General features: G+C 37.4%; 1 protein-coding gene across 1 annotated transcript; it reads right to left on the reverse strand.

Moving 5' to 3' along the window:
* Window positions 1-1,775: 1,775 nt before the first annotated feature.
* On the reverse strand, window positions 1,776-16,205 carry eef1e1 (eukaryotic translation elongation factor 1 epsilon 1). Its single transcript, XM_067378036.1, has 4 exons — window positions 16,102-16,205; window positions 14,567-14,764; window positions 5,123-5,218; window positions 1,776-3,164 (listed from the first exon to the last, which is right to left on the reverse strand). The coding sequence occupies exons 1-4, from the start codon at window positions 16,183-16,185 to the stop codon at window positions 3,021-3,023; spliced, it is 522 nt and encodes a 173-aa protein (XP_067234137.1). The 5' UTR covers window positions 16,186-16,205; the 3' UTR covers window positions 1,776-3,020.
* Window positions 16,206-24,632: the final 8,427 nt, after the last annotated feature.

The following is a 24,632-nucleotide window of genomic DNA, read 5'->3' on the forward strand; positions in this document are numbered from 1 at the left end:
AGTCTGTCATCCGTGTCAGTTTTAAGGTGCCATCACGGTGCCTGGGGTCACACACATGTACTTTAGCACCTTTTAAATCAGAAGCCTTCTGTGATTGATGAAGTGAGCAAGGAGCATCTCTAAGACTCTGCACATAGACCCACACCTGCGATACTTCCATCTTATTGCAGAACATAGGTAAGAGGGTAATACAAAGGCAACGCTCAAGATAAAAGACGCTGCTCTCTTTCCTGAGCCATTTCGTATTTCCATCTCTAAGTAAGAGTGACAGGCCTTTGATGCTAGTGTTTAGCTCAGAATACCGCATTTCACGATAATATGCATAGCTGCATATGTAAAACGCTTTTGCCTCCAAGACACATTAATTCGCAGACTCACAAATGTTTTTGACAATTACATTGCCTCAAGTGGAGCATTTCCACCTAAATTTGCTTCTCGTCATTCTAAAGTAAAGCTATTAATTGTGTGTAGATGCTTTACCACCGCATAACTTTTTCCTCTTCCTGTTTTGCTTTAGTCATGTAATTGCAGTAGACAATCAGATGCCTGCTTTATGGGTGCATGGTAGAACTGTCACTTCCTGTTGGGTGCAGATAACACGGGAGCTGTCACAACCACTTACTCTACGCTAATGCGCCCCACGCAGAGCTGATAGTTTCATTGAATCAATCAGGGTCTTCTGTTTTCCCAGCTTCACATCTCGCTTGGCATGCAGCTCTTTATCTTGTTAACAAGACATAATGAACAGTTGGTGAAAACTTCAGGCACTTCAGGGGACATGATGCAAACAAAATGCGAGCAGAGCCTGGCAAAGTCAATGTGTATCCATTTATCCATTGTGGTCTGTAGTTGTGTCAATGATGCAAGCATGTTTTATTCTAATATAATTCTTATTACAGCACTCAACTTTCCAGAAGTACTACACAGTTGTCCTGATGTGCAACTTAATGTCTCTTTCACTCTTCCAAGATTCTGCTGCATCAAAAGAAAGGCATAATTAGTGTCTTAGTGCACCTAGGGTTGCTACTCTTTACTCTTCCCGAAGTCCCTGGAGCCTTTTAGGGAGGCAGTAGGTGGTTTGTTGACCTTGTGGCATGCTGTGAGACATGTGAAAGCTAATGCCCCAAACCTCTTGAACTTTGACTTCAAGGCAAATTAATTGCCAGAATTCACTGAAAGAACAGATGTGCAACTGAAATAAAAGAAATCAGCCCATGAAGAGTGGAGTCCCTCTAACTTTGCATAGAGGACAAAGGTCCAAATTAATTGGAGTGTCCTATACCTCCTGCTGTGGATCTTTGTGACTTCAACTTAGAGCAAAAGCTATAATGACCTCTTGACACTTGAACTGATGTTTGAAAAATGTGGAAAACTTCAGTTCTCTTTAAAGACCTCCATTCAGGAACATCTGCTACATGTGGTTTGATCATCTTTTGTAGATGTGAAAGAGGCGATAAATTTCATCTTGATGAGGGAAGCCTCTTTTAGATTAGCCGCCCAATTAAATCTGGAGACAGAAATAAACAGGCAGACAGAGACTCCACTGTGGATATCTCCATTATCTGGTCACAAGGCCTGTTCTGATGACTGCAAGATTTCTGTCGCTTCTTCAGTTTGCACTTCCACAAACACACATTGCTTTGTTCCACTGCGGTTCTTCTATGGACACACTGAATGTCAGATGGAAATTCTTCGAATTCTGCAAAAAATGGGATGTGTCATACATCCAGAAGGAGGACTCATAAAAAAAGGACACTGATAGTTCTGTTTTTCCCTTTTCATTTATTGGCACAGGACAACATTCTGTTGACATTAAAGAACACAAACTTGAGCTTGAGAACAGCAGACGTTTCATAAAGACGGCTTACAGGAAAGGAAGTATAATAAAAAGAACAGAGAATTTTTTTTGTTGTTTTTTTTGTCAGCACACGCACAGCAGATAAGTAAACGTGCAAAAACACATCTCCCTTTCATAAGAGGAGGATTTTCCACCATAAATTCTATGGACAGAGCAGCTCCAAACCAGATTGGCCACATGTTGTACATTGTATGAAGCACTTGGTTTTCCAAAAGATGTTTTGAGTCATTGGTTTATTATCTATGAAGCTGCTATGTTCTCAGGAACAAGTCCCAAGCATTTTTGTCCTAAACCCTTTTTCAAAATGCTTTAATTTTTGTGCTTTGAAAGTACAAGCACAGATCTTCTATAACAATGCTCCACAGTGGCACTCATTTTGAACATTAAAAACCTTTGATTCAGCCAGTGATTTATATAACAGAAGTAAACAAAGAACACAAATTAAGCAGCTGAACACTTGAAATGTCTAAATAAACACTGGTATAAACAGTGCAGAAGGGGATTTTGGGGGAAATGACACACTGGTTGTGGATGGAGTGAAAAGCGCATGAAAATCTGAATACACCAGTGCTGTCTGTGTGGCTACAGCTGGTAGTCTGCCCGCTGCCCCAGAGCAACAACATGACATCCTGTCAAACCCCAGACTACTGCCCACACCAGCACTGACACTACAAGAAAGAGACGAAGAGCAGAAGAAAATGCCAAACGAGGAAAGATTTATGTGGGTTCAAAAAAGAAGCATGAGGGACAAGTTGGTAATTATCTTATTATCAAATTAATGACATCCTTATCTGAAAAAGCAATTAATACATTATTTTAAATATTAATGTTATTATTAGAATTAAATGCTGTTCCATTAGCAAAAGAAAGTTTCATTTTAACCACAGCCACTATTCTCATTGATCATGCTGAGTTACTCCAATCCACATAAATTTAACTACACTCATACTAAACTCACTTATAAAATAACATTACTAGTGGCCATAAACCAGCTCGCACAAAACAAACAAAAAAGACCTGCTTTACTTGTCCTGAATGTTTGGGTTAATGTCGGGATTGTGCAGTAAAACACAAAGGGACAGCTCTGTGTGTTAGCTGAGCTTTGATATGGTGACCCTAAGGTCTGACTTATTTGACATCACACAAGTAGTTATCAAAACCTTCAGTGGTGACTACTCGGGTAAACTCTGTTCCTCAGAACCACCACAGGAGGCAAATGGTTCCGTATGCCTGGATAGTGCTGGATATGATCAAACCATCTGGTGACATTCAGATAAAGCTCTTTCTCCTGTACAGCCAATTCCACCTAAGAAAAAGTGAGGACAAACATAAGATGGTGAACATTAAAAATAAAACTAATGTGTATAACACTGTAGAGACATCCAGTACAGTGGCTACAAAAAGTATTCATCCCATTAGGCTGTTTTACAGCATTTACCTAAAATAATTGCTATATTATATTACATACAGCATTTTAGATAACTATAAGATTTACCAAAAAAAGTATGCACTTTCTTTAATATGGCAGACTTTGTCAATTACATGACACACTTTCATAATTAAGCATAATTGTTTATTATTATTTCTTAGAAAAAAAAAAGCAATGAAGCCTTCTATAACATTTTTGGGGGAAAAAATATGCTAATCAGTCATGTGGTGTGTGCTTTTAGGCTTTTCCTGTTATCTTGGACATTCTTATTTGTCGCAGTAGCTGCGTTTCCATTACCCTTTAAATTGCGCAAATTGTAACTGCAAATTGAAATTACGCTCAAGGAAAACACGTGAATTTCGCAAAAACTCCCAAATATCGTAAAAAAGTTTTTACGCTAACATGAGGTGGATTTTCAGGGAATTCAAAAAAGAAATATTTTGCAAAAAAACATTTTTTTCACATTTACAGGTCACCTGACATACAGTCACATCATCATTCTTTAAAGATAGCACGGTATGTTTATATAGAAGATGAGACAGGGGGTGCTTTTCTTCTCTTATGCATCTCTTTCCTCACGCCTCAGCTTCATCCCATAGATGCAACAGGGGGATGCAAGAAAAGAAAATGAGGACGGGGTAATCGAAGGAAATCTTATTTGTATATTGGAATATTCTTGATCCTTCGAGCGTCACTTCAAAGCATCATCAGCTGCGCTCAAGGGATCTTATGTTATTGAAGTTTGACATCTAATACTAATAGTATTGATCTACAGTATTAACAATTAATAATTAACATAATATAAACTTATAGTATTAGATGTCTATGCACCTGTGCATCCTCGCTCATAGCCCCTCAGAAAACTCCTTGTTCCTCACCTCCTCGAAGCGCATTTACAGAATTTAAATGGCATTTAGCCTGTAGAATTAAAATGGCCTTCGAGATTTTCTTTGATCGGTTTCCAGGTCACAGGCTGGAGGATGGAGGAGTGAAGAAACGAGGAAGCATCCATTGGAGTATTGAAAAGCACCCAAGGAAGCATATGAGGGAGAAGGGCTTTCAGAAGCCGTAGCAAATATTGCGCTCCAAATAAAGCTCTCAGAAAGAAAGTATCTTTTAGAAAATGACTTATTGCGAGAGGTAAATGACTCATCGTGAGAGTTTTAGTCGCATAACATTGGTTAATGAAAACGCCGTCATTTTGCAATAGTTTTTTTTAATAGACATTTAGGAAAATATGGCAAAAGTTTTGCGCAAATCTGTAATGAAAACGTGGCTAATGACTGGTATAGGCAACTGACTATACAACTCACGTAAATAGTTAAACTGAGATCAGTTGTGAGTAGAGAAAGGGTAAATTTTGCAGGCATTTGTATTCACTCTGACATGACAAATGCCGAACAAGTTCCTTTGTGGTTCAATGCTTTACAACAGTAAATCATGAAATCTACAAAGGGGTGAATACATTTTTTAGACACTACGTCTAACTGACTTTATCTCCAAGGGATTTAAACTGAGTGACATACCAATGCCTTCTGGGTAATGACAACTCTTTGTCAGTCATTTAGTCAGTCAATTACAAGCACTGACATGTAGAGATGTGATATTCTATTCCCTTTCTATTTAATTCTCATTTCATCCCTCTCTTCCTGTCTCAATGGGCTCCTTCAGGCTCCTTAAACTTCCTTGGCTGCTGTCCTGGGAAATGACATCACTATGTGTCTCATCTTTTTGCTGTGTCAGGTTTCTCCTGTGCTTGAAGCATCTTACTGCTTTAATTGGGAACTCTGCATCACTTCTCTCAAACGACTGAAGTTCACCGCTGAGGGACTTACAACAATGTGGTGAATGCCGTAATACATGAGGATGTCTGCCAGGGTGAAGACGTTCCCAGCCAGGTAAACTTTGTCCTTCAGGTATTGGTTAAGTTCCTGCAAGGGAAGTATAAATGGAGGTTACTCTGGGCTTGCTGTGCTGCCAAAAATGGAGGGTTAACAGTGCTTCTGACCGTCCTGCAGGACAGGAATAAAACTTGAGATGCATTTAACATTGTCAGGCTGAAAGTTTGCTTTTGAACAAAGCACATTATAAAAGCACTGTTAATATTAGAACACCGTTGTTCCATTTACTGCAACTTAAAAGAACACAGCTGCTGGCAGTTCAACAGGGCTCCAGATTGAGAATAAAATAAGTGCAAATAAGACTTTGCAGACTTTGTAATTAGGATTTGCAAGAATTTTAAATCTAATCACCACTGGTTTATTTACATCAATATGTGGTTTTATCAGATTCACCTGTTGAGAAGTTAGTTAACTGCATATTTAAACGCATACCAGTGTTTCTTTCACTGCTATGTAGCATATTTGTTGTCCGCTCATTAAAGGGATAGACCCAAAAATGTTATTTCGGTCATTAATTGCTCCCTCAAATCGTTCCAAACCCACAAAACACTCATTCATCTTCGGAACACAAATTAAGATTTTTTGATGAAATCCGAGAGCTTTCTGACCTCCCTATTGACAGCAATGTCATAACCAATTTCAAGGCCCAGAAAGGTAGTAAAGACATCATTAAAATAGTCTATGTGACTACAGTGGTTCAACCTTAATGTTATGAAGCGATGAGAATACTTATTGTGTGCCAAAACAAAATAAAAATAACAACTTTCTTCAACAATTTCTTCTCTTCCCTGTCAGTCTCCTACGCAGTTCACGTTGTAAAAACAGTGCAGCGCTTCCAGGTTCTACGTCAGAAAGCCGACTCAACAGCTGCTTCTCATTTTGAAGGCTGGGCCCTTTGGAGGTCACATCTGAAGTCTGCATACATTATCGAGGCGGTCTCCTTTAAGAAAAGTAACTGTTAGATTGTAAAGTAATCTACTGTAAAGAAATTACAGTATTTTATACCTCAAGTGGAATAACAGTCAATTTTATTATGGTTACTTTTCTTAAATAAGACATTCTTTGTGACGTATGCAGCCTTCAAATGCGACCTCCGGAGGAGGCAGCCTCTGAAACGAGATGCAGCCAATTTTTGGCCAACTCCTGTGTCAGCAGCATACGCATGCTTCGTGTTGCTCATGTGAGCAGCGTCGGCCAATGCTGAGCCAGCGTTCTGACGTAGAACCCGGAAGCGCTGCACTGTGTTATACCGTTGCTGTCTATAGGGAAGTCAGAAAGCTCTCAGATTTCATCAAAAATTATTAATTAAATCTTAATTTGTGTTCTCAAGATAAACGAAGGTCTTATGGGTTTGGAATGACATGAGGGTGAGTTATTAATGACAAATTTCATAATTGGGTGAACTGACCCTAAAGGTCCACTGTATGTCATGCTTAAGAACACCAATTTCTGTGGTGAAATCACTGTAATCACTGCACAGCCTGTTTGTGGCTTATTGCTTTATTGGTGGCTTTAAAAGTTGCTCATCAGATCTAGTTTTAAAGGAACACTCCACTTTTTTTGAAAATAGGCTAATTTTCCAACTCCCCTAGAGTTAAACAGTTGAGTTTTACCGTTTTCGAATCCATTCAGCCGATCTCCGGTTCTGGCGGTACCACTTTTAGCATAGCTTAGCATAGTTCATTGAATCTGATTAGACCGTTAGCATCGCGCTTAAAAATGACCAAAGAGTTTTGATATTTTTCCTATTTAAAACTTGACTCTTCTGTAGTTAAATCGTGTACTAAGACCGACGGAAAATAAAATGTTGTGATTTTCTAGGCTGATATGGCTAGGAACTATACTCTCATTCTGGCGTAATAATCAAGGAACTTTGCTGCCGTTCCATGGCTGCGGCAGTGCAATGATATTACGCAGCGCCTGTGCGCCCCTGCTTGCACAGGGAACGTGCCTTGCAACCATGGAGACGTTTATGAGAGATGCTGCGTAATATCATTGCGCCTGCTGCAGCCATGATACGGCAGCAAAGTTCCTTGATTATTACGCTGGAATGAGAGTATAGTTCCTAGCCATATCAGCCTAGAAAATCACAACTTTTCATTTTCCGCCGGTCTTAGTACACGATGTAACTACAGAAGAGTCAAGGTTTAAATAGGAAAAATATCAAAACTCTTTGGTCATTTTTAAGCGCAATGCTAACGGTCTAATCAGATTCAATGAACTATGCTAAGCTATGCTAAAAGTGGTACCGCCAGAACCGGAGATCGGCTGAATGGATTCGAAAACGGTAAAACTCAACTGTTTAACTCTAGGGGAGTTGGAAAATTAGCCTATTTTCAAAAAAAGTGGAGTGTTCCTTTAAAGCTGGATCAATCTGCATTAAAAAGGCCTCTTGAAAATGGAAGGACCATCTAAAGGCATTTAAACACTTCAGTGAAGGTAAAATGAATTGTAATATATATTATAGTTTTAAGGGTTTCTGACTGATGGAGTTCAGGCAGACAAGTGTGTGCGCTTGTCTGAGTGTGTGTAAAAGAGTGGCTCATCTGAACACTGTTCACTGCCTCCATTAGCCCTCAAGACGCTGTGCTGTATTGTGCACAAGTGCTGAAGATGCTCCTGTCCCCTGAGACCTTCACACACACCACCCCCGCTCTAGTATCCAGGCTTTGGAAAGTTTTACATCAAACTCAGAGTTGCTCTGTTCAAGGAAGAGTGGATGGACAGCCTACAGACACATCTGTGTTACACTGGACTGTGTTGAGTTATGAGACGTTGGCCTAGGGGTTTATAAATTCTCTTTGAAATGAAGCTTAACATTGAACAGTTCTGCACACAATTGTACAAAGTGATATGATTATATTACAACTATATATGGTTCAGACGGAGTATGGCCAAAAAAAAAAAGTAAATGAATAAAAAAATAATAATAATAATTACTACATTTGCATTTAAAGTGTCAGTCACCCTTATGTCATTACAAACTACAAACTCATAGGACATAACAGGTTTATGAACTAAATTGTTGTAGTGGGGTCTGTGGGTCTGTGATTTTAACATGTAAAAAAAAAAAATATTCAGGTGTACTCTGACAAGAAAATTAATGGGGGAAAAAAGCAACATTTGCTTCAAACAAAAAAAAAAAAAAAAAAAAAAAAAAAAAATCACAATTGGATTTTAATTTGATTCAGAAGCTTGCAATTTGATTACCTTCGATTCAATATTGATTAATTTGGGGCCTATCAGGTACATGGCCAATTTTCCTCAAAGAAAAAAAAAAAAAAAATTAAAAAACTAAATGCTGTAAACTATAAAGGGAACCACACATTGGTACATCACTATAATATTAAAAGTTAAAATTAATTGTTTGTAAGCTACTTGCATATAAATTACACATAAGGAAGTTTTTATAATTACAATTATGTTTCTACTCATTTTTTATATAAGCCTAAACATTTAAATGGTGGCTGTCAGAAAACAGATTTATACACTGAATATTGAAGCATGTGTTAAGTACAAATATAATAAATACGCAATGGCCTAGTGCATATATTTATAAAATGATCCTCTTTAAATTCAATGTTGTAGCTGACTAATTAGTTTTTGGACACTGAACAGCTGTTCTGAGGTAAATGTGACAGTAAATGTGACATTTACAATCAGTTTTATTGATCAATTACATGTGACACGATACGGATTTTGCTAAGTTGTACTGTATCTTTCAACATACCTTCGGATGTTCATTCATGTTTATTCTGTGTTGTAACTAGTAAAGTGGAAGAGATGATCGGTTCACGAGCACACTGCTTTAACCGAGATGTCGATGGTCTCGCTCCAGTCTGTGGGAAAGTAGTCCATTTACGATTCTTGTGAGAATCTTCGGATCTACACGATTTACATAAATGACATACATATTCACATATTTTGATTCAAAACGGCGAATTTTACAGAATAGAGACTAGTTTGCAAGTATGCATCCTCATGGACTGCAACAAATTTGCCAGTTCCTGTTGAAAGATGTTACTCTCCTCTTCCATCAAGGCACTTGCAAGTTCTTGAACATGTCTCTGGGGACATGTGGTTATACCTGGTTTGGCACTGCAACCACTATCAGTTGTCCTTCCAGTCTCCCTGTAGCAGTCTGAGGTGTCTTAAATTACAGTTGCTCTGGCCACATCTGCAGTCACCATGCCTCCTGCAGCAGGTCTATGGCATGTTCACACAGGTGATCAGGGACCCTGGGCATCTTTCTCCTGGTGTTTTTCAGAGTCAGTAGAAAGGTGTCTTTAATGTCCTAAGTTACTGGAACTGTGACTTTAATTGTCAAAACTGTTAGTGTCTTAAGGACTGTTCCACAGGTGCATGTGCAGTAATTGTTTTTTGGTTCACTGAACAAGCAAGAAACCCTTGTTTAAACCCTTTACAATATAGATATGCAAAGTTTATTTTAAAGTTAAACATAATTATCTTTAAAATACAATATACCAAAATAGGAATGTTTCCTTTTTTTTGCTGAGTTTAGAAGACCGTGGCTCCAATGTCACCCACCTTAGTTTTACTCTGAAACAAAGCTCTCTTACAGTCGATTTAACTGTTCTTGTCTTCAAATCCACCTATCAAGGATAAGCTTTATCCTGGTCATTGTAAACTCCCCCTTGAGTCTTGTTGGTACTCTGGTGTCTATTCCGATATACTGCAGGACTCCTGTTTGTCCTGCTTTAAATGTGATTCTGACTTATAGAATGCTGTGAGTTGGTCAGACAGTGGCGTGCCGTGGGCATTACATCAGCCCTTCATTACTGTTTAAACTGCCACTATTAACCAGCGATCAGCAGCGCTCTGCTCCAGACCTATGCTCGGACAGCACTGCACCACACACTGACAGCTACCGCCGAGAGGCGTCCATCCCGCTGAGTGCCTGTGTTAACGAGACTGCCTCTCACTGTCCACAGACAGACGTTTTATACCTTTAATGCCTTCTGAACTGATCGCCAGACAGTGTGTGACCCCTGCTACCCTCTGCGTGTCAATTAAAGCCCATCCGACAGACTGCAGTGCGGATGTTTCTGATTCAAAACTCCACTGCTATTGTGGAGAAACCATTGTTACCAAATAGATGCTGAGTTTGGGATGGCATTTTTTTCGGTCTCAATGAGAGGAATATCCCTTTACTACTTTTTATATGTTTTAGGGGGCTTTTACACTGGGCAAGTTTGCTGTGGTGCGAGTCCAAGTGTTCCCAGTGCCCTTCATGAAAGCGGCTTTCTGCTGCTTGCAAACGGACACTTTTAAGCAGACAGCAGGGGCTCGTTTCAGAAAGGAGGTTAAGTGCGAACTCTGAGTACGTTAACCCTGAAATGAGGGAAACTCTGGGTTTTCTGTTTCAGAATGAGAGGTAAGTCAAACCCGAGAAAGCAGGTTAAGTCAAGCCTGTTTCTAAAAGGGAGTAACTCTTATTCAGAGACAGTTACCATGGTAGCTTACTCCGTGAACCTAACCTGGTCAGGAGCAGGTTTTCTTCGGTAAACCCAGAGTCTCCTCCCCCTTTTTAAAGTGCAAGTGATGTTTAAATAGTTCATTCATTCATTCATGCTGCAAAAATGCTTTTCTTACAGAGTATTTTTTGTTATATTTCAAGTACAAATTTCTAAAAATTCTTAAATCAAGATGGATTTTGTATAAGAAATCTTGTCTCCTGGGGGGACCTAAATTAAGTGCATTTTACTTAAGTGAAATTATCAATATCTGCTAGTGTGGTAATAAAAATAATCTTAATGCAAACAGAAAATAAGATTATTTGGAGTGTTTATTACTAAGTGTGAATTTACAGTAGCTCTGCCCCCCAATGTCACACAAGGTTAAAATCAGCTCGTTCACTGCATGGCTTCAGTGGTGTCACGTGATCGGCTGCTAACATTCTGATTGGAGGATCTCAAAAAATTGCCAATGACCGATCTAGGGTTGTCACGATACCATAAAAATGTCTTACGATACTATACCAGCTAAAGTATCACGATACCAAGTAGTATCGCGATACCATGCAGTATACAAAATGAACCAAACTTTGATAAAAACATGAAAACAGACCAGATTTTTCTCTGAATACTTCATTAATGAGAATGAATAATTCTTTTATTACCAATCAAATGAATCATTGTAAACAAAATTCATCTTAGCACTGCACAGAAGCTGTATGAACTGACATTACGATGTAGCATTTATGCATTTACACTTCAATTACAATTGCATAAATAATGTTATGATATTAATGTTTCAAATATAAAAATTTGAATATAGAAATAAAAATGTTGGCGGAAAAAAATTATAGAATAGACCTACTTTTAGATGGGAGACTAAAGTCGCCAGTAGGTGGCAGCAAGTGTTAATGATTAAGTCAATGAATCATTCAACCGATTCGTTCAAAACGGCTGATTCATTCAGGAACGAAGCAAATGACTGTCTTAATGAATGGATTAGTGAGTCAGTGACTTGTTCAAAAACAGATTCATTTAGAAATGAAACAAAAACAGCGCTCTTGCTCGTGTCACGAACTATCAGGAGCATTTTTGCCAGCCTATCTTGAAATATCTAACCCTGACTGGAGAGCAGTATGTATATTAAAACAAATAATACATTTATAATTATAAAATCACGATTGATATGACTGATAAGAACCGAGTGCAAACCTGCTATAGCTTATTGATGAATGGAATTGCATTTGTCTGAATCGTGTTCGTAAAGATGTTTCTAGAAACAACTATTTAATCTTTTCCAGAAGTGGTCAAATGAGCAACGGAAAAACTGTGAGAATTCATTATTATATAAAGATTTTATGATGTTAATTAAGTGAATTTCAGACCCTTTCTCCAGATAAAATGCACTGTGAACAACAACATGCAAGCGCAACTTTATCTCATTGCAAAATTAACTGAAGCATCAGGAAACAATAAGGCGCTAATTCTACAGAGCATTTACTACACAGGGCACAGCAGACAGTCAACGGCAGTCTCTTGTAATGTTTTTGCAGGCACGCATGTTCAATTGAAGTGTACCTGCCACACATACAACATTCCTTACGGTACTGACGATACTACCGTTTAAAAAATACAATGGCATCGCCAGTATTTTGAAGCTTTAGTATCGCGATACTACCGTAGTACCGGTACACCGTGCAACCCTAGACCGATCTAACGTATCCAGATATATATTTGTTGCTCATTCTCAGTGGCAACATTGCTCAAAAAGTTGCCCCGTGTATCATCGCCTTCAGAGTTAGTTGAACCTCCTTATTGAAACGGGCCCCAGATGGCAAGCCATTGATTTGCCGCTCTGATTGCATTCACTCCGCACGATTACACTGCATGCTCACTCGTAGTGGTAAATCACCACTGTAATCCATTACATGTGTTTTGTTGAACTGATGATGTCGTTTAATGACATCGGCTAACACACATGCACAGGTTGCTTTAAGCGGGTTTGTAAACAAGCACCTGAGTCAGAGTTGCTTTCACATTCACTTGGGTCCACATGACAGTTTTCACATTACCAATTTTTCATATGAACAGTGCCCGGTTTCAATCTAAATTGCCAGTGTGAAAGCACCCTTAGATGTCAGTCTTCATAAACGGATTCTTGAGTTTGGGGGTGGGGGGGTTAACAAGTTTAAGTTTGCTCTTTACTTATTTACTTACAGTACTTGTTTATTTAGGCCTACTCATTTATTTAATAATTTACTTAATTTTATTATCACAGGAAATGCAGCGCACAAAATGTAAATCATTGTCCATCATTTGGAGCAACTGGTGATAAAGAAAAATGCCACGTTGCAATATTGAAAATATTACCATTTTAAACCATGAAGGTGAGTCAGTAGATATCACACAAGCAATGTTCAAACTCTGCGTGGGAGTTATACAGGACGCCGGTCAATTATTCACTACAGAAACTGAAAGTAAAAACTGACCAAGCTTTTGGCATATGACCCTGCATTAATGGCGCATATTCTCTTAGATATTTTTAATGTTTCCCTTGTGGCCCATAGTGAAAAAAAAAATATTTTCGTGAATCGAGAAGTATTTTGTGTTAAAAAAAAAAAAAGTTGTTTTTGAAATGGGTATTAATCTTTTATTATCCTTGCAGCGCGTCGGTAATGCGGTGATGCGCTATTAAATTATTGCGGGGCAAATGAATTGTGTTATATGAGGATTTATATTTTTTTACATGCGTCGGCACGGATCCTCGGTGCGGATGAATCTAATGTGTCAGATAACACGCCGGTGTGGATACTGTACTTCAGAATCACAAATGCTAGGTCTTGGAAGTATTACCAAAATAAGAATTTTCACCAGAAAATGTAAAATGTATATGTAAGTAATGTCTGCCACTTTTGTTCTGACCAACTGAAGAAAAAAAGCATTAAGCCTACAATAAATTGCCCTGCCAATGGTGATTAAATCGAACAATCGTTTAGCTCAGATCACTTCAAACCGTGCAAATTATTATTACTGTTATTAAAGTTAACAACATCAGCACTGCGTGACTATGTATTTAGTGTGTTAACATTACCTGTAGATTTCAATTTTTGTAGCCACTCTGCAGTCCAAAGTCTGTTTCTTTTGACTACGGGTGAATCTCCAGTTGTCACTGATGATTGTCATTTGGACCTTTCTGGATTACAATCCACCATAAAAATGATAAATTTAATGATTGCAGCTAATCTGGGAAAAGGATATAAATGATCCGCTACCAGAATCATCCTTTATGCATAGCCTACTAGCTGGGACTCCTTCCTTTCTGTTTACAGACGTAATGACGCAAAGACGAACAGCTGCATGCTGTTTCCCGCGGAAACCCACCAGTACAGATTTTATTATAAAACATTATTACAAGCTTACCGTTGTGAATTGGGCTAAGGTAAGGAGATAGTTTTGAACACTGGCTGGTTATGTACTTGCTCAAAAAGTGATTTTGGGTAATTTTTTACCAAAAAAAGTTATGTACTGTAGCTTTAAATTATATTTTAACACTGTGACTGCTTAATATTAATACTGAAATCAAATATTTATTTTGTAAAAGAAGCTTTTCTACCACACATTTATATACATTAAGCCACCGGTTGGCAGCGAAATGCATCATACTTTTAAATTAAATGATTTACAGTACATTAAGTTTTTCCTCATTGTGTATGTACAGAAATTCCATATAGCCTAAGCGTAATTATTCTTTAAAATGGATTTCTCACAGTTCTTTCACATTCAAAATTTATATTGTCTGAAGCACAGTTAGACATAAACACTGTGCAGCAAAAAATGTGTACAAGGCCATTTTTTTTTTTTTTAAATACAGAAACCACTTAACCCTTACTCATTATCATCTTACCTTCAATATAACTTTGACCTCTTCTTTAGAACAGTTGTCTAGTCGTGTTACTCGATGCTCGAGCCATTGCTGGACGATGGCTCTCTGCTCAGCGCTGTTCCCTAGCAGCTCAGGTCTCTTGGCCTCATGGACCAGATGGGATGCTATAGTGACCAGACCAATCAATGCTGGTCCGTTGTTGTTTTGGAGAACAGGGACCTACAATTAGACAAATAAATAAATGTTAAAAAACTATTCCAAAAAATCTGAATCCATTCATCAAATCACTGCTGTTTGTCAAAGCAGTTCTCAAGGTGTGGACACAGGGGGAGGAAAAAAAAAAAAGGATTTTAATACTTAATAAAACTTACAGTAAACTTTTTTTAACTTTAGGTGTTAGGGTTTTGCTGTGTGTTTAGTAAAATTCATGCTCATGAACTAATACTGATGTTTGTGCATGGTTCAGGCTCATGAAGGGAGTAATTTACCACTTAAACTTTTCAGAATTTGCTAAATTAATTTCATATGAGGATGTAAAGTGTTGACAGACCACACTTACAGTTTCCGCCTATTAAATCACACATTATATGACGTTACTTCATAATGTTTAAGTATCATTTTATAAGTGTGCAGCCACAGCTGCAAAGGTTTGACATAAAAATAAATAAAAAAGCAAGCTAACAAAGAAACAATATAATACATATATTAATGTTAACCGATCTGTACAGAACATACTTTTAGACTAAACTGACAGCATATCAGGTAAGCATATCAAGTGAGTTTCTACTCATTATTTATAAGATGGGACTGCATCTATTGTATTGCAATATGTTTATTGTTATTATTATGATTATCATCATTATTAATGATATGAATGTAAATATTAGTGTTCAGTGTCTGTAGAAACATTTCTGGCATACCTCTGAACCTTTTCTCTTTGAAAATACATGACAAATTTATAGAAGCTTTAAATACACTTGGTGGGTCTGAAAGCGCTCATGACTTTAAGTTTGTCTAAAGTAATTTTTACTTTTGGGGGATCCACATGCTGCAATACAAGTTAACTAAAATGGCCATGCGGTCTTTTTGTAGCCTAATATGTTTTTATTATTTTTTATTTTTTTTTTGTAAATTTGTTAACCATCCAATGTATTTTTTACGGCTCACTAATATGTTACCTGAAATACTTTAAGTAATATTTTGTACATGTTGTCTGTCTTTGGTGCTCCAGGTGTCACGCTCTGTCATACAGATATGTCAGTAGGGCTACTACCACGTGAATAATTTTACTTGTTAAATCAAAACAATGTTCACCATAATTTATTAATTTAAGAACTTATGAAATCAATGAAATAGTCAGGTCAAAATTCCGCTAAACATGAAAATGAAAACTACTGAAATCTTACGTGTATCAAATAATATAATTCCTTTGATTTATACCAGTCATTCATTCATACGATCTCTAATATATATGGTATATTACCACACACAAACGCAACTTTAAATATGATACAGGCTCTTAACTCCAAGTATATCACATCCACCGCTTGATTCACCTTTTTGCCTCCTTGCGTGCTGTATTTATTTGGCTTTTTTAATCCTAGAAATCTCTCGAGCGAGCTCAGCTCCCGAAGCGCCATCTTGATGCACCGGAAACCAATCCGACACATAAAACGCTCGCTGATTGGTGGAGATCATCTAGTTCTGCCCCTTACGTCATGACGGACAGCTGGGACCATGTGCTGATTCTATACTGATTCTATAGCTTGATGTGGCATATAAATAAAAACTCTGGTATGTTTATGACCATCTTAAATGTTTTGATCAAGGAAAAACAAACAAACAATATAATTATTTATTATTAACACAATAATAATAAAATTTATATATATATTACAGTTATACAGTCAAACCAAAAATGATTTATATAAGATATAAATATAAATAAAATATAATCAAACCAAAAATATATCAATAAAATATATCAAACCAAAAATTATTCAGACATTTTTTATATTTTTGATATATTTTTATTAGTGGGTGCAGTACCCCATACTTCATTGAGGATAGCAAAATAAAGTAAACTGTGACATATTATACCCAAAAATTCTTCATACAGTGGACTACCAGTAAAATTGATAAAAAAATTTGGAACCAAAAATAATTCAGACACTTTGACCTGACCATGTTTTGCTTGAATCTGACATAATTAAGATTATTTTTTTCTGACACAGTTTAACTCTGAGATCTTGTCATATTTTATTACCATTTTTTTTAAACTATACTGAATAAACTGTCTGTATATATATATATATATATATATATATATATATATATATATATATATATATATATATATTCCCAAGATAAGACTAATTTTTTATTTTTTTCCCCCAGACAATCTGCTTGGTGAATGTGATTTCAGTGTTGTTTTGAAAACTGTACCATGTTATCATTGTGCATATAATTGTCCAAAAATGACCCAACTTTAATAAGTATCAAATAAATGTGCTTACAGAGCAGTATTTTGTGATTATCTTCTCAGTGAAAGACAAACTAAAGTAGGCCTCTCTTAAAAGGATAGTTCACCCAAAAAAGAAAATTATCCCATGATTTACTCACCCTCATGCCTTCCTTTATATTTGACTATCTTCTTTCAGACAAACACAATCAGAGATTTATTTAAAAATATCCTTAGTCCTCCTTATAATGGTTGTAAATGGGGGGCAACAACAACAAAAAAAGAATCCATCCATAATCAAAGTAATCCATACGTCTCCAGAGGGTTAATAAAGGACTTTTGAAGCGAAGGGATGCATTTATATACAAAAATATCCATATTTAAAACTTTATAAATTCAAATAACTAAACAACTAATTCAAATAACATACGCAATCGATTTGCGGTGGAAGAGCAACCTTTGACCTGATGCAATGACGAACGCAGAGGCGCACAGGATAGAGCAAAACAAAACATCAGTCACAAATTAGAAGTCTAAAATGAGAAATTTGAAAGAGAAATGTCAAAGGATTTTGATATAAGAGAAGAGGAGCTTGAGTTTGTTGCGTAGGCTTATTTGTTTGAACCGCAAGAGGCATCTAAGCTTACGCTACTCCTACATCCTGTGTCATATATCGCGTCAGTGGGTTACTCATTTGGCGTAAGTCGAGTTGCACAGTATACGTACGGTCATCCGCCAGAAACTAGTTATTTGAATTTATAAAGTTTTAAATATTATATTTTTCTTACAGAAACACATCCCTTCGCTTCTAAAGGCCTTTATTAACCCTCTGGAGCCGTATGGATTACTTTGATTATGGATGAATGCATTTTTTATTTTTGTTTAAAATGTGCCCATTCACAACCATTATAAACTTTGGAGGACTAAGGATATTTTAAAATATATATCCGATTGTGTTCATCTGAAAGAAGATAGTCATATACACCTAGGATGGTGAGTAAATCATGGGATAATTTTCATTTTTGGGTGAACTAATTACTACCTGTTGGAACAAGTTGATGTCTTGAAATATTTGTATTATTTAACACTATATGTACAGTTGAGCTCAAAAGTTTACATACCCCTTGCAGAATATGCAAAAATGTTCATCATTTTAACAAAATAAGAAGGCTCATGAAAATTGCATATATTTTTTTTATTTAGTACTGTCCTGAATAAAGTATTTTACATAACAGATGTTTACATAAAGTCCACAAGATAAAAAAAAATTGCTGAATTTATAAAAATGACCCAGTTCAAAAGTTTAAAGGGTTAGTTCACCCAAAAATGAAAATCCTGTCATTAATTACTCACCCTCATGCCATTGCACACCCGTAAGTCCTTTGTTAATCTTAGGACCACAAATTAAGATATTTTAGTTGAAATCTGATGGCTCCGTGAGGCCTCCATAGGGAGCAATAACACTTCCTCTCTCAAGATCCATAAAGGTACTAAAAACATATTTAAATCAGTTCATGTGAGTACAGTGGTTCAATATTAATATTATAAAGCGACGAGAATATTTTTGGTGCGCCAAAAAAAACAACAACAAAAAAACAACTTATTTAGTGATGGCCGATTTCAAAACACTGCTTCAGGAAGATTCAGAGCACAAATGAATCAGTGTATCGAATCATGATTCAGATCGCGTGTCAAACTGCCAACGGCTAAAATCACGTAACTTTGGCACTCCGAACAGCAGATTCGATACACTGATTCATTTGTGCTCTGATGCTTCCTGAAGCAGTGTTTTGAAATCGGCCATCACTAAATAAGTTGTTTTTTTGTTGTTGTTTTTTTTGGCGCACCAAAAATATTCTCGTCACTTTATAATATTAATATTGAACCACTGTACTCACATGAACTGATTTAAATATGTTTTTAGTACCTTTATGGATCTTGAGAGAGGGTTGTCATTGCTCCTGTGGAGGCCTCAGTGAGCCATCGGATTTCAACAAAAATATCTTAATTTGTGATCTGAAGATTAACAAAGGTCTCACGGGTGTGGAACGGCATGAGGGTATGTAATAAATGACAGAATTTTCATTTTTGGGTGAACTAACCCTTTCAATACCCTTGATTCTTACTGTGTGTGTATGGTTAGCTGGATGATCCACGACTGTTTTTTTTTGTTTTGTTTTGTGATGGTTGTTCATGAGTCTCTTGTTTGTCCTGAGCAGTTAAACTGAGCTCTGTTCTTCAGAAAAATCCATCAGGTCCTGCATAATCTTTGATTTTCCAGCATCTTCTGCTAATTTGAACCATTTCCAGCAGTGACTGTATGATTTTGAGATCCATCTTTTCACAATGAGTACAATTGAGGAACTCGAACAAAATTATTAAAAAAGGTTCAAACATTCACGGATGCTCCAGAAGGAAACAATGCGATAAGATCCGGGGATGTAAACTTTTTGAATTGGATGAACAGGATAAATTATACTTTTTTTTCTTCTGGTAAACATGCAAGAATCTTCTGTTGCTTCCAAAGGGCAGTACTAAATGAAAAAAAGTATGATCTTTAAACAAAATAAGAAAAACTTGCACATCATCTTCTTGTTCAAAAGTTGTCACCCCTGGCTCTTAATGCATCGTGTTTCCTTCTGGAGCATCAGTGAATGTTTGAACCTTTTTTAATAGTTGTGTTTGAGTCCCTCAGTTGTCCTCATTGTCAAAAGATGGATCTTAAAATCATACAGTCACTGCTGGAAAGGGTTCAAATATGCAGAAGATGCTGGAAAATCAAAGATTATGCAGGACCTGATGGATTTTTCTGAAGAAGAGAGCTCAGTTTAACTGCTCAGGACAAACAACGGACTCATGAACAGCCATCACAAAATAAAAAAAAAACAGTTGTGGATCATCCACCACACACAGAATTAAGAATCAAGGGTATTTAAACTTTTGAACTGGGTCATTTTTATAAATTCAGCTATAAAGAGTATTTTTTTGTTGTTGAATTGTTGAAATTAAACCAGCAATCATCTTTATATATGGCTGCATGGACACATTCCATTGTATTTTTATTTTTCAGTTTTTTTAGAATAGGCCTAGGTAAATTTTTAATGCACAATGGACCCACTCAATCAGGAAATTATTGAGTCAGTCTTTCTTCTTTTATTGCTCCAACCACAGTGAGTATTTGTAACTTGTTTGAGAGCATTCACTGAAACAAGACCCATCATACAGATCAAAGAGATGCTGAACTTCACAAGAATAGCCCACCGACACAGAATCCAGACTCATTTTTAGATTCAGCATGGATGTATTGTATAAACAATTTTCCCATGTTTGTTTTCATGCAATCATACTGTAAGTATCTTCTTGATGGAGAATTGAGAGAGAGAGAAAAACAAATCCTTGTGATCTTGGCATCGGTCAGCTCAGACACAACTGTACAGCAGATGAAAGCGTTGCAGTGCAGTTTATAATAGCATCCTATATGTATTTACTCATCTAAATCTTGGAAATTTAAATCAAAATGACAGCGAGGGTTTAGAGTTTCCCGAGTCCTGCAGCAAGTTTCCCTCTGCTTCACTTGGCTGTCTGTTTCCCAGCATCCTCCTGCTCGTCCTCCGTGCGGCGTGTCTGTTTGGATTTACACAATCACTGTATGACTCCTCCATAATGAAATGTCAGCTATCAATCAAACCGGCCTTATTAACTCTATAAGGTCCAGGTGTGGGTGACATCATGGGAAGCGACTGCGGCTTTGGAAGTGTTTCGTGCTCTCGTTCACCCATCAGTCAAAATCGCTGCCTGATGAGATGTCTAGGCCGAGACCTCTTATTTTTTCCTTTGAGGAGGAGTCGGACAGACAGTGAGAAAGCAAAAGGTGCTCGCATTGCACCCGGTTTAAAACAATACGCAAGAATCTCGTCCTATAACCCACAAATCCTAAACAGGAACAGAAAAGCCCTTCTTGTGATGTCGTGTCTCGTTTCAGGAAGATCCGTCGAATCACAATCATACTTTGCCCTAAATTGCAGACATATAAGCCGACATATTTAAACAGTCTTGCCTTTCATATTTGTTATTGTTTATTTCGTTATGTTTTATACATGACAAACAACTGAATAAAAAATAAAAACAGCTGGCCTAAATAACACGCATAATGAGCCCATATACAAACTATCAGAAACGATTAGGTGCTCAGGAACAAGGTAAGACTAATTCTGTTGTTTTCCCTGTCTCTGCTTTTGTTTGCGCGTCGCGGTACGTCAGACAGTTTTAGCCCGTAGCACTATCATGAATGCACGCCGCCAGCGCAGAGCAGAACGCCGCCGCAGCGCAATGCCCGGAGCTGCCACATCCTGTATGTATGAGCCAGCACGCAGGACAGCGATCCCCACTCCCGGGAACAATCCGTAGCCTGTGGGAGTTTTCCTATGCCAATTGTGATAGCTACTACACAATACGGGGTCACATTAGTTAGAAATATATTGTAGGGGGCACCAATCCGCTCTCCCACTTTCACCCTCTCTCTTTTTCCCCCCCTCCCGTTATCCTGATTTGTCTAGTTGAGCCGCGCGTCCCGTGCATAACTGTCTGCACTGCTACCTCTCATAACCTGTAAGTGCAGCCGCTGTATATTTAAACGTACAGCGGGATCGGGCGCAGTCAGATGGGCAGCGGTAGCAGACGTGCTGCCTGTCAGGAGGCATCGGGCAGATCGTGTCTCGGGACGGGACGCGGGACGACTGTGTGACAGTTTGGAGAAACGCAGGCCTGACGCCACAAGAGGCACATATCAGCTGCGGCGGCCGCATGTTTGTGATTGCTCCGTATCTCTTTCTGTCTCCGGTAATCCGCAGATTTACACGGCACATCACACCGCACGGATCGAGAGAGAAGAGTAGGTATAGGAGAGCTTCCAAAAACATAGATATATTTGTCAATCTTTGCTTAAGTCTATAGGCAGATTTTTTTTTTCTAGTTTGGTATTTAGTAGTTTCTTATATTCTTTTTATTTATGTGACACGAACTTGCCCCCCAAAAATTATATTTGAAACCTTTTTTTTTTTTTTTTTTTTTTTTTAAACAAACCTGTTCTTCTTCTGGACATTTGGCATGTTAAAGTCATCATGAAACCAGAACTGGCATTAAAAATAATAAATTAGCAAACGACAACAAAAATCATGTCCTCTCTTTTTTTTCCTCTCTCATTGGAAAAACCATTTCACTCTGATATATGTCAATGGATCTTGCAGACTGTAAAGTCAACATGAAATGGCACCCGCAACACAATCTCTAATCTGATTTAGGATGGTGCTTGATTTGCCCTGGACCACAAAATCAGTCATAAGGGTCAACTTTTCGAAATTATGATTTATACATCATGTGAAACCTGAATATTGATATATGGTTTGTTAGGATAGGACAATATTTGGCCGAGATACAACAATTTGAAAATATGGAATCTGAGAAAAATCAAAATATTGACAAAATCGCCTTTAAAGTTGTCCAAATTAAGTCCTTTGCAATGCATATTACTTGCAAAAATACATTTTTGATATATTTACGGTATGAAATTTACAAAATATCTTCATGGAACATGATCTTAATATCCTAATGATTTTTGGCATAAAAGAAAAATCGATAATTTTGACCCATACAATCTAGGCTATTGTTGGCTACTGCTACAAATATACCTTTGCGACTTATTACTGGTTTTGTGGTCCAAGGGTCACATGTGGAAAAATGTGGTCTCTATACGGCAAGGACTACATTAAAATCCCATTCTCAATAGCGGTTGCTTGGCTGGCACATGATTCTCCAGGTGCAATTTGAATTCCGTACACGTCATAGATTATGGCAAGACCAGGAATGTGCATTAGTAAGTACATTTTTTATGTTGGATTTAAAATGCAAGGGACAAACCAATGTTGTGTAAACAGAGAACCTTTGTAAAAGATGCACCTATGAATCACACATACGCACATGTGATACAACGCATGGAAATGCACCGTGAGCAGGGAGTAAAATGGCTGGTGACAGAAAGATGCTTGAAATTTGCTGGCATCTCTCATCCTTTCCTTCTCTTTTGTGACACAATATTAACATGTCCACCCGACGGAGGGTGGACCCTCGAGACACAGAGAATGCTGTAAAAATGAATGCAAGTGACAGCACAGTTCCTCTGTTTCACAATACGCAGAGCAGCCAAAGGCCGAGGGTCATGCTACAGGCCGTGGATCCCAGACCGCCGCTCACGCCCAGCACCACTCATTTATGAGTTTTAATTACGCTGTGAAATCTGTTTCCTCCAGCCTTGAGAGAAAACATCTACAGGGAAGATGTTGATTGTTATATAATCTGAAAAGTCAATTCATCTTTGTTGCCGTTTCCCACTGGCCATGCAGGTCGTCTGTAAATGAGACAAATTCTTGGAGGAAGCCTTTAAAGTCAAGCTTTTTTGCATTGCCCGTCAGGCTAATTACGCATACACACCGTGTTAGTAGATCATAGTGAACATACATTGTGCAAAACACATATACACAAAATTATATCACCTAACAAAGCAGGATTTTGACCAGTCATCCTTAAACCAGTGAACAAGTGAATTTTAAAGCTCATCCAGCAGGGAGCACTGTGGTTCTTTCAAACCTTCTCAGTCGCATGGCAGTGTTTGTGATAAAACACACGCCTTTTAACATGCAAAAACTTCTGTGAAAGGCAAAGACAAGCTGCCGTGTGGCTCACAGCCCACTTAATGACAGGAACACATCACTAAATGAAAGGCAAAATGCCTGTTATGTGATTTTACCTGACTGAAAAGAGCATATAATGTGAAACAGATTATGACCTTTCTTCCCAAAAGAAAAAATGTAATTTGAAAAAAATGCAAATAAACCATTTTGTTTCTATTAGGAAAACATATGTTGATTTATTGGCATGTAACTCATGATGAAATGTGTCAGGAACAATCAATATAATATAATAATGAACACCCAGAACACTTTAGCAAATGCACTAAAACTCAACAATTTTTTAAGAAAATGTAAAAATGTAGTATTATGACTGCCAATTTAATGTGCTAATATATTAGTCAAAAGAACTGAAGTTTTGAATATCATAATTTCTTCACAATGATGCATTTTACTACAAAATTATTTTTCTAACTGTAAGGAATTAGCAATATCAGCACTTAGCCGAATCAGATTTATTTAGTACGTTAACAGGAAGTGACTGTTCTTGTCTCATGACAGGCACATATTTAATCTGCACCCTCAGAACTTCTAGTGGTTCGCAGTAGGACAGCTGATTTTTGTATAATTGGAACACCCATCATTTACAAAGTTCAACACATATGCCATCCCTTGTGTATTTGTTTATTAAATATTTTGCCTAATTTGTTAATGCTTTTAGCAACCAATAAAGCCTAGTACTGCTTAAAACTATTTTAATAGCAAAAAATCTGGGCCTACTCCTGAGAATAGAAATGCATAAATATTATCATGATAAACAGAGTGTGTATCCTCTTAAACTGTGTTTATGTGTTTGTGTTACAGAGCGAATGAGAGAGAGAGAGAGAGAGAGAGAGAGAGAGAGAGAGAGAGAGAGAGAGAGAGAGAGAGAGAGAGAGAGAGA

This window comes from Chanodichthys erythropterus, chromosome 23 (genome assembly GCF_024489055.1).
Source record: "Chanodichthys erythropterus isolate Z2021 chromosome 23, ASM2448905v1, whole genome shotgun sequence".
Taxonomy (NCBI): domain Eukaryota; kingdom Metazoa; phylum Chordata; class Actinopteri; order Cypriniformes; family Xenocyprididae; genus Chanodichthys; species Chanodichthys erythropterus.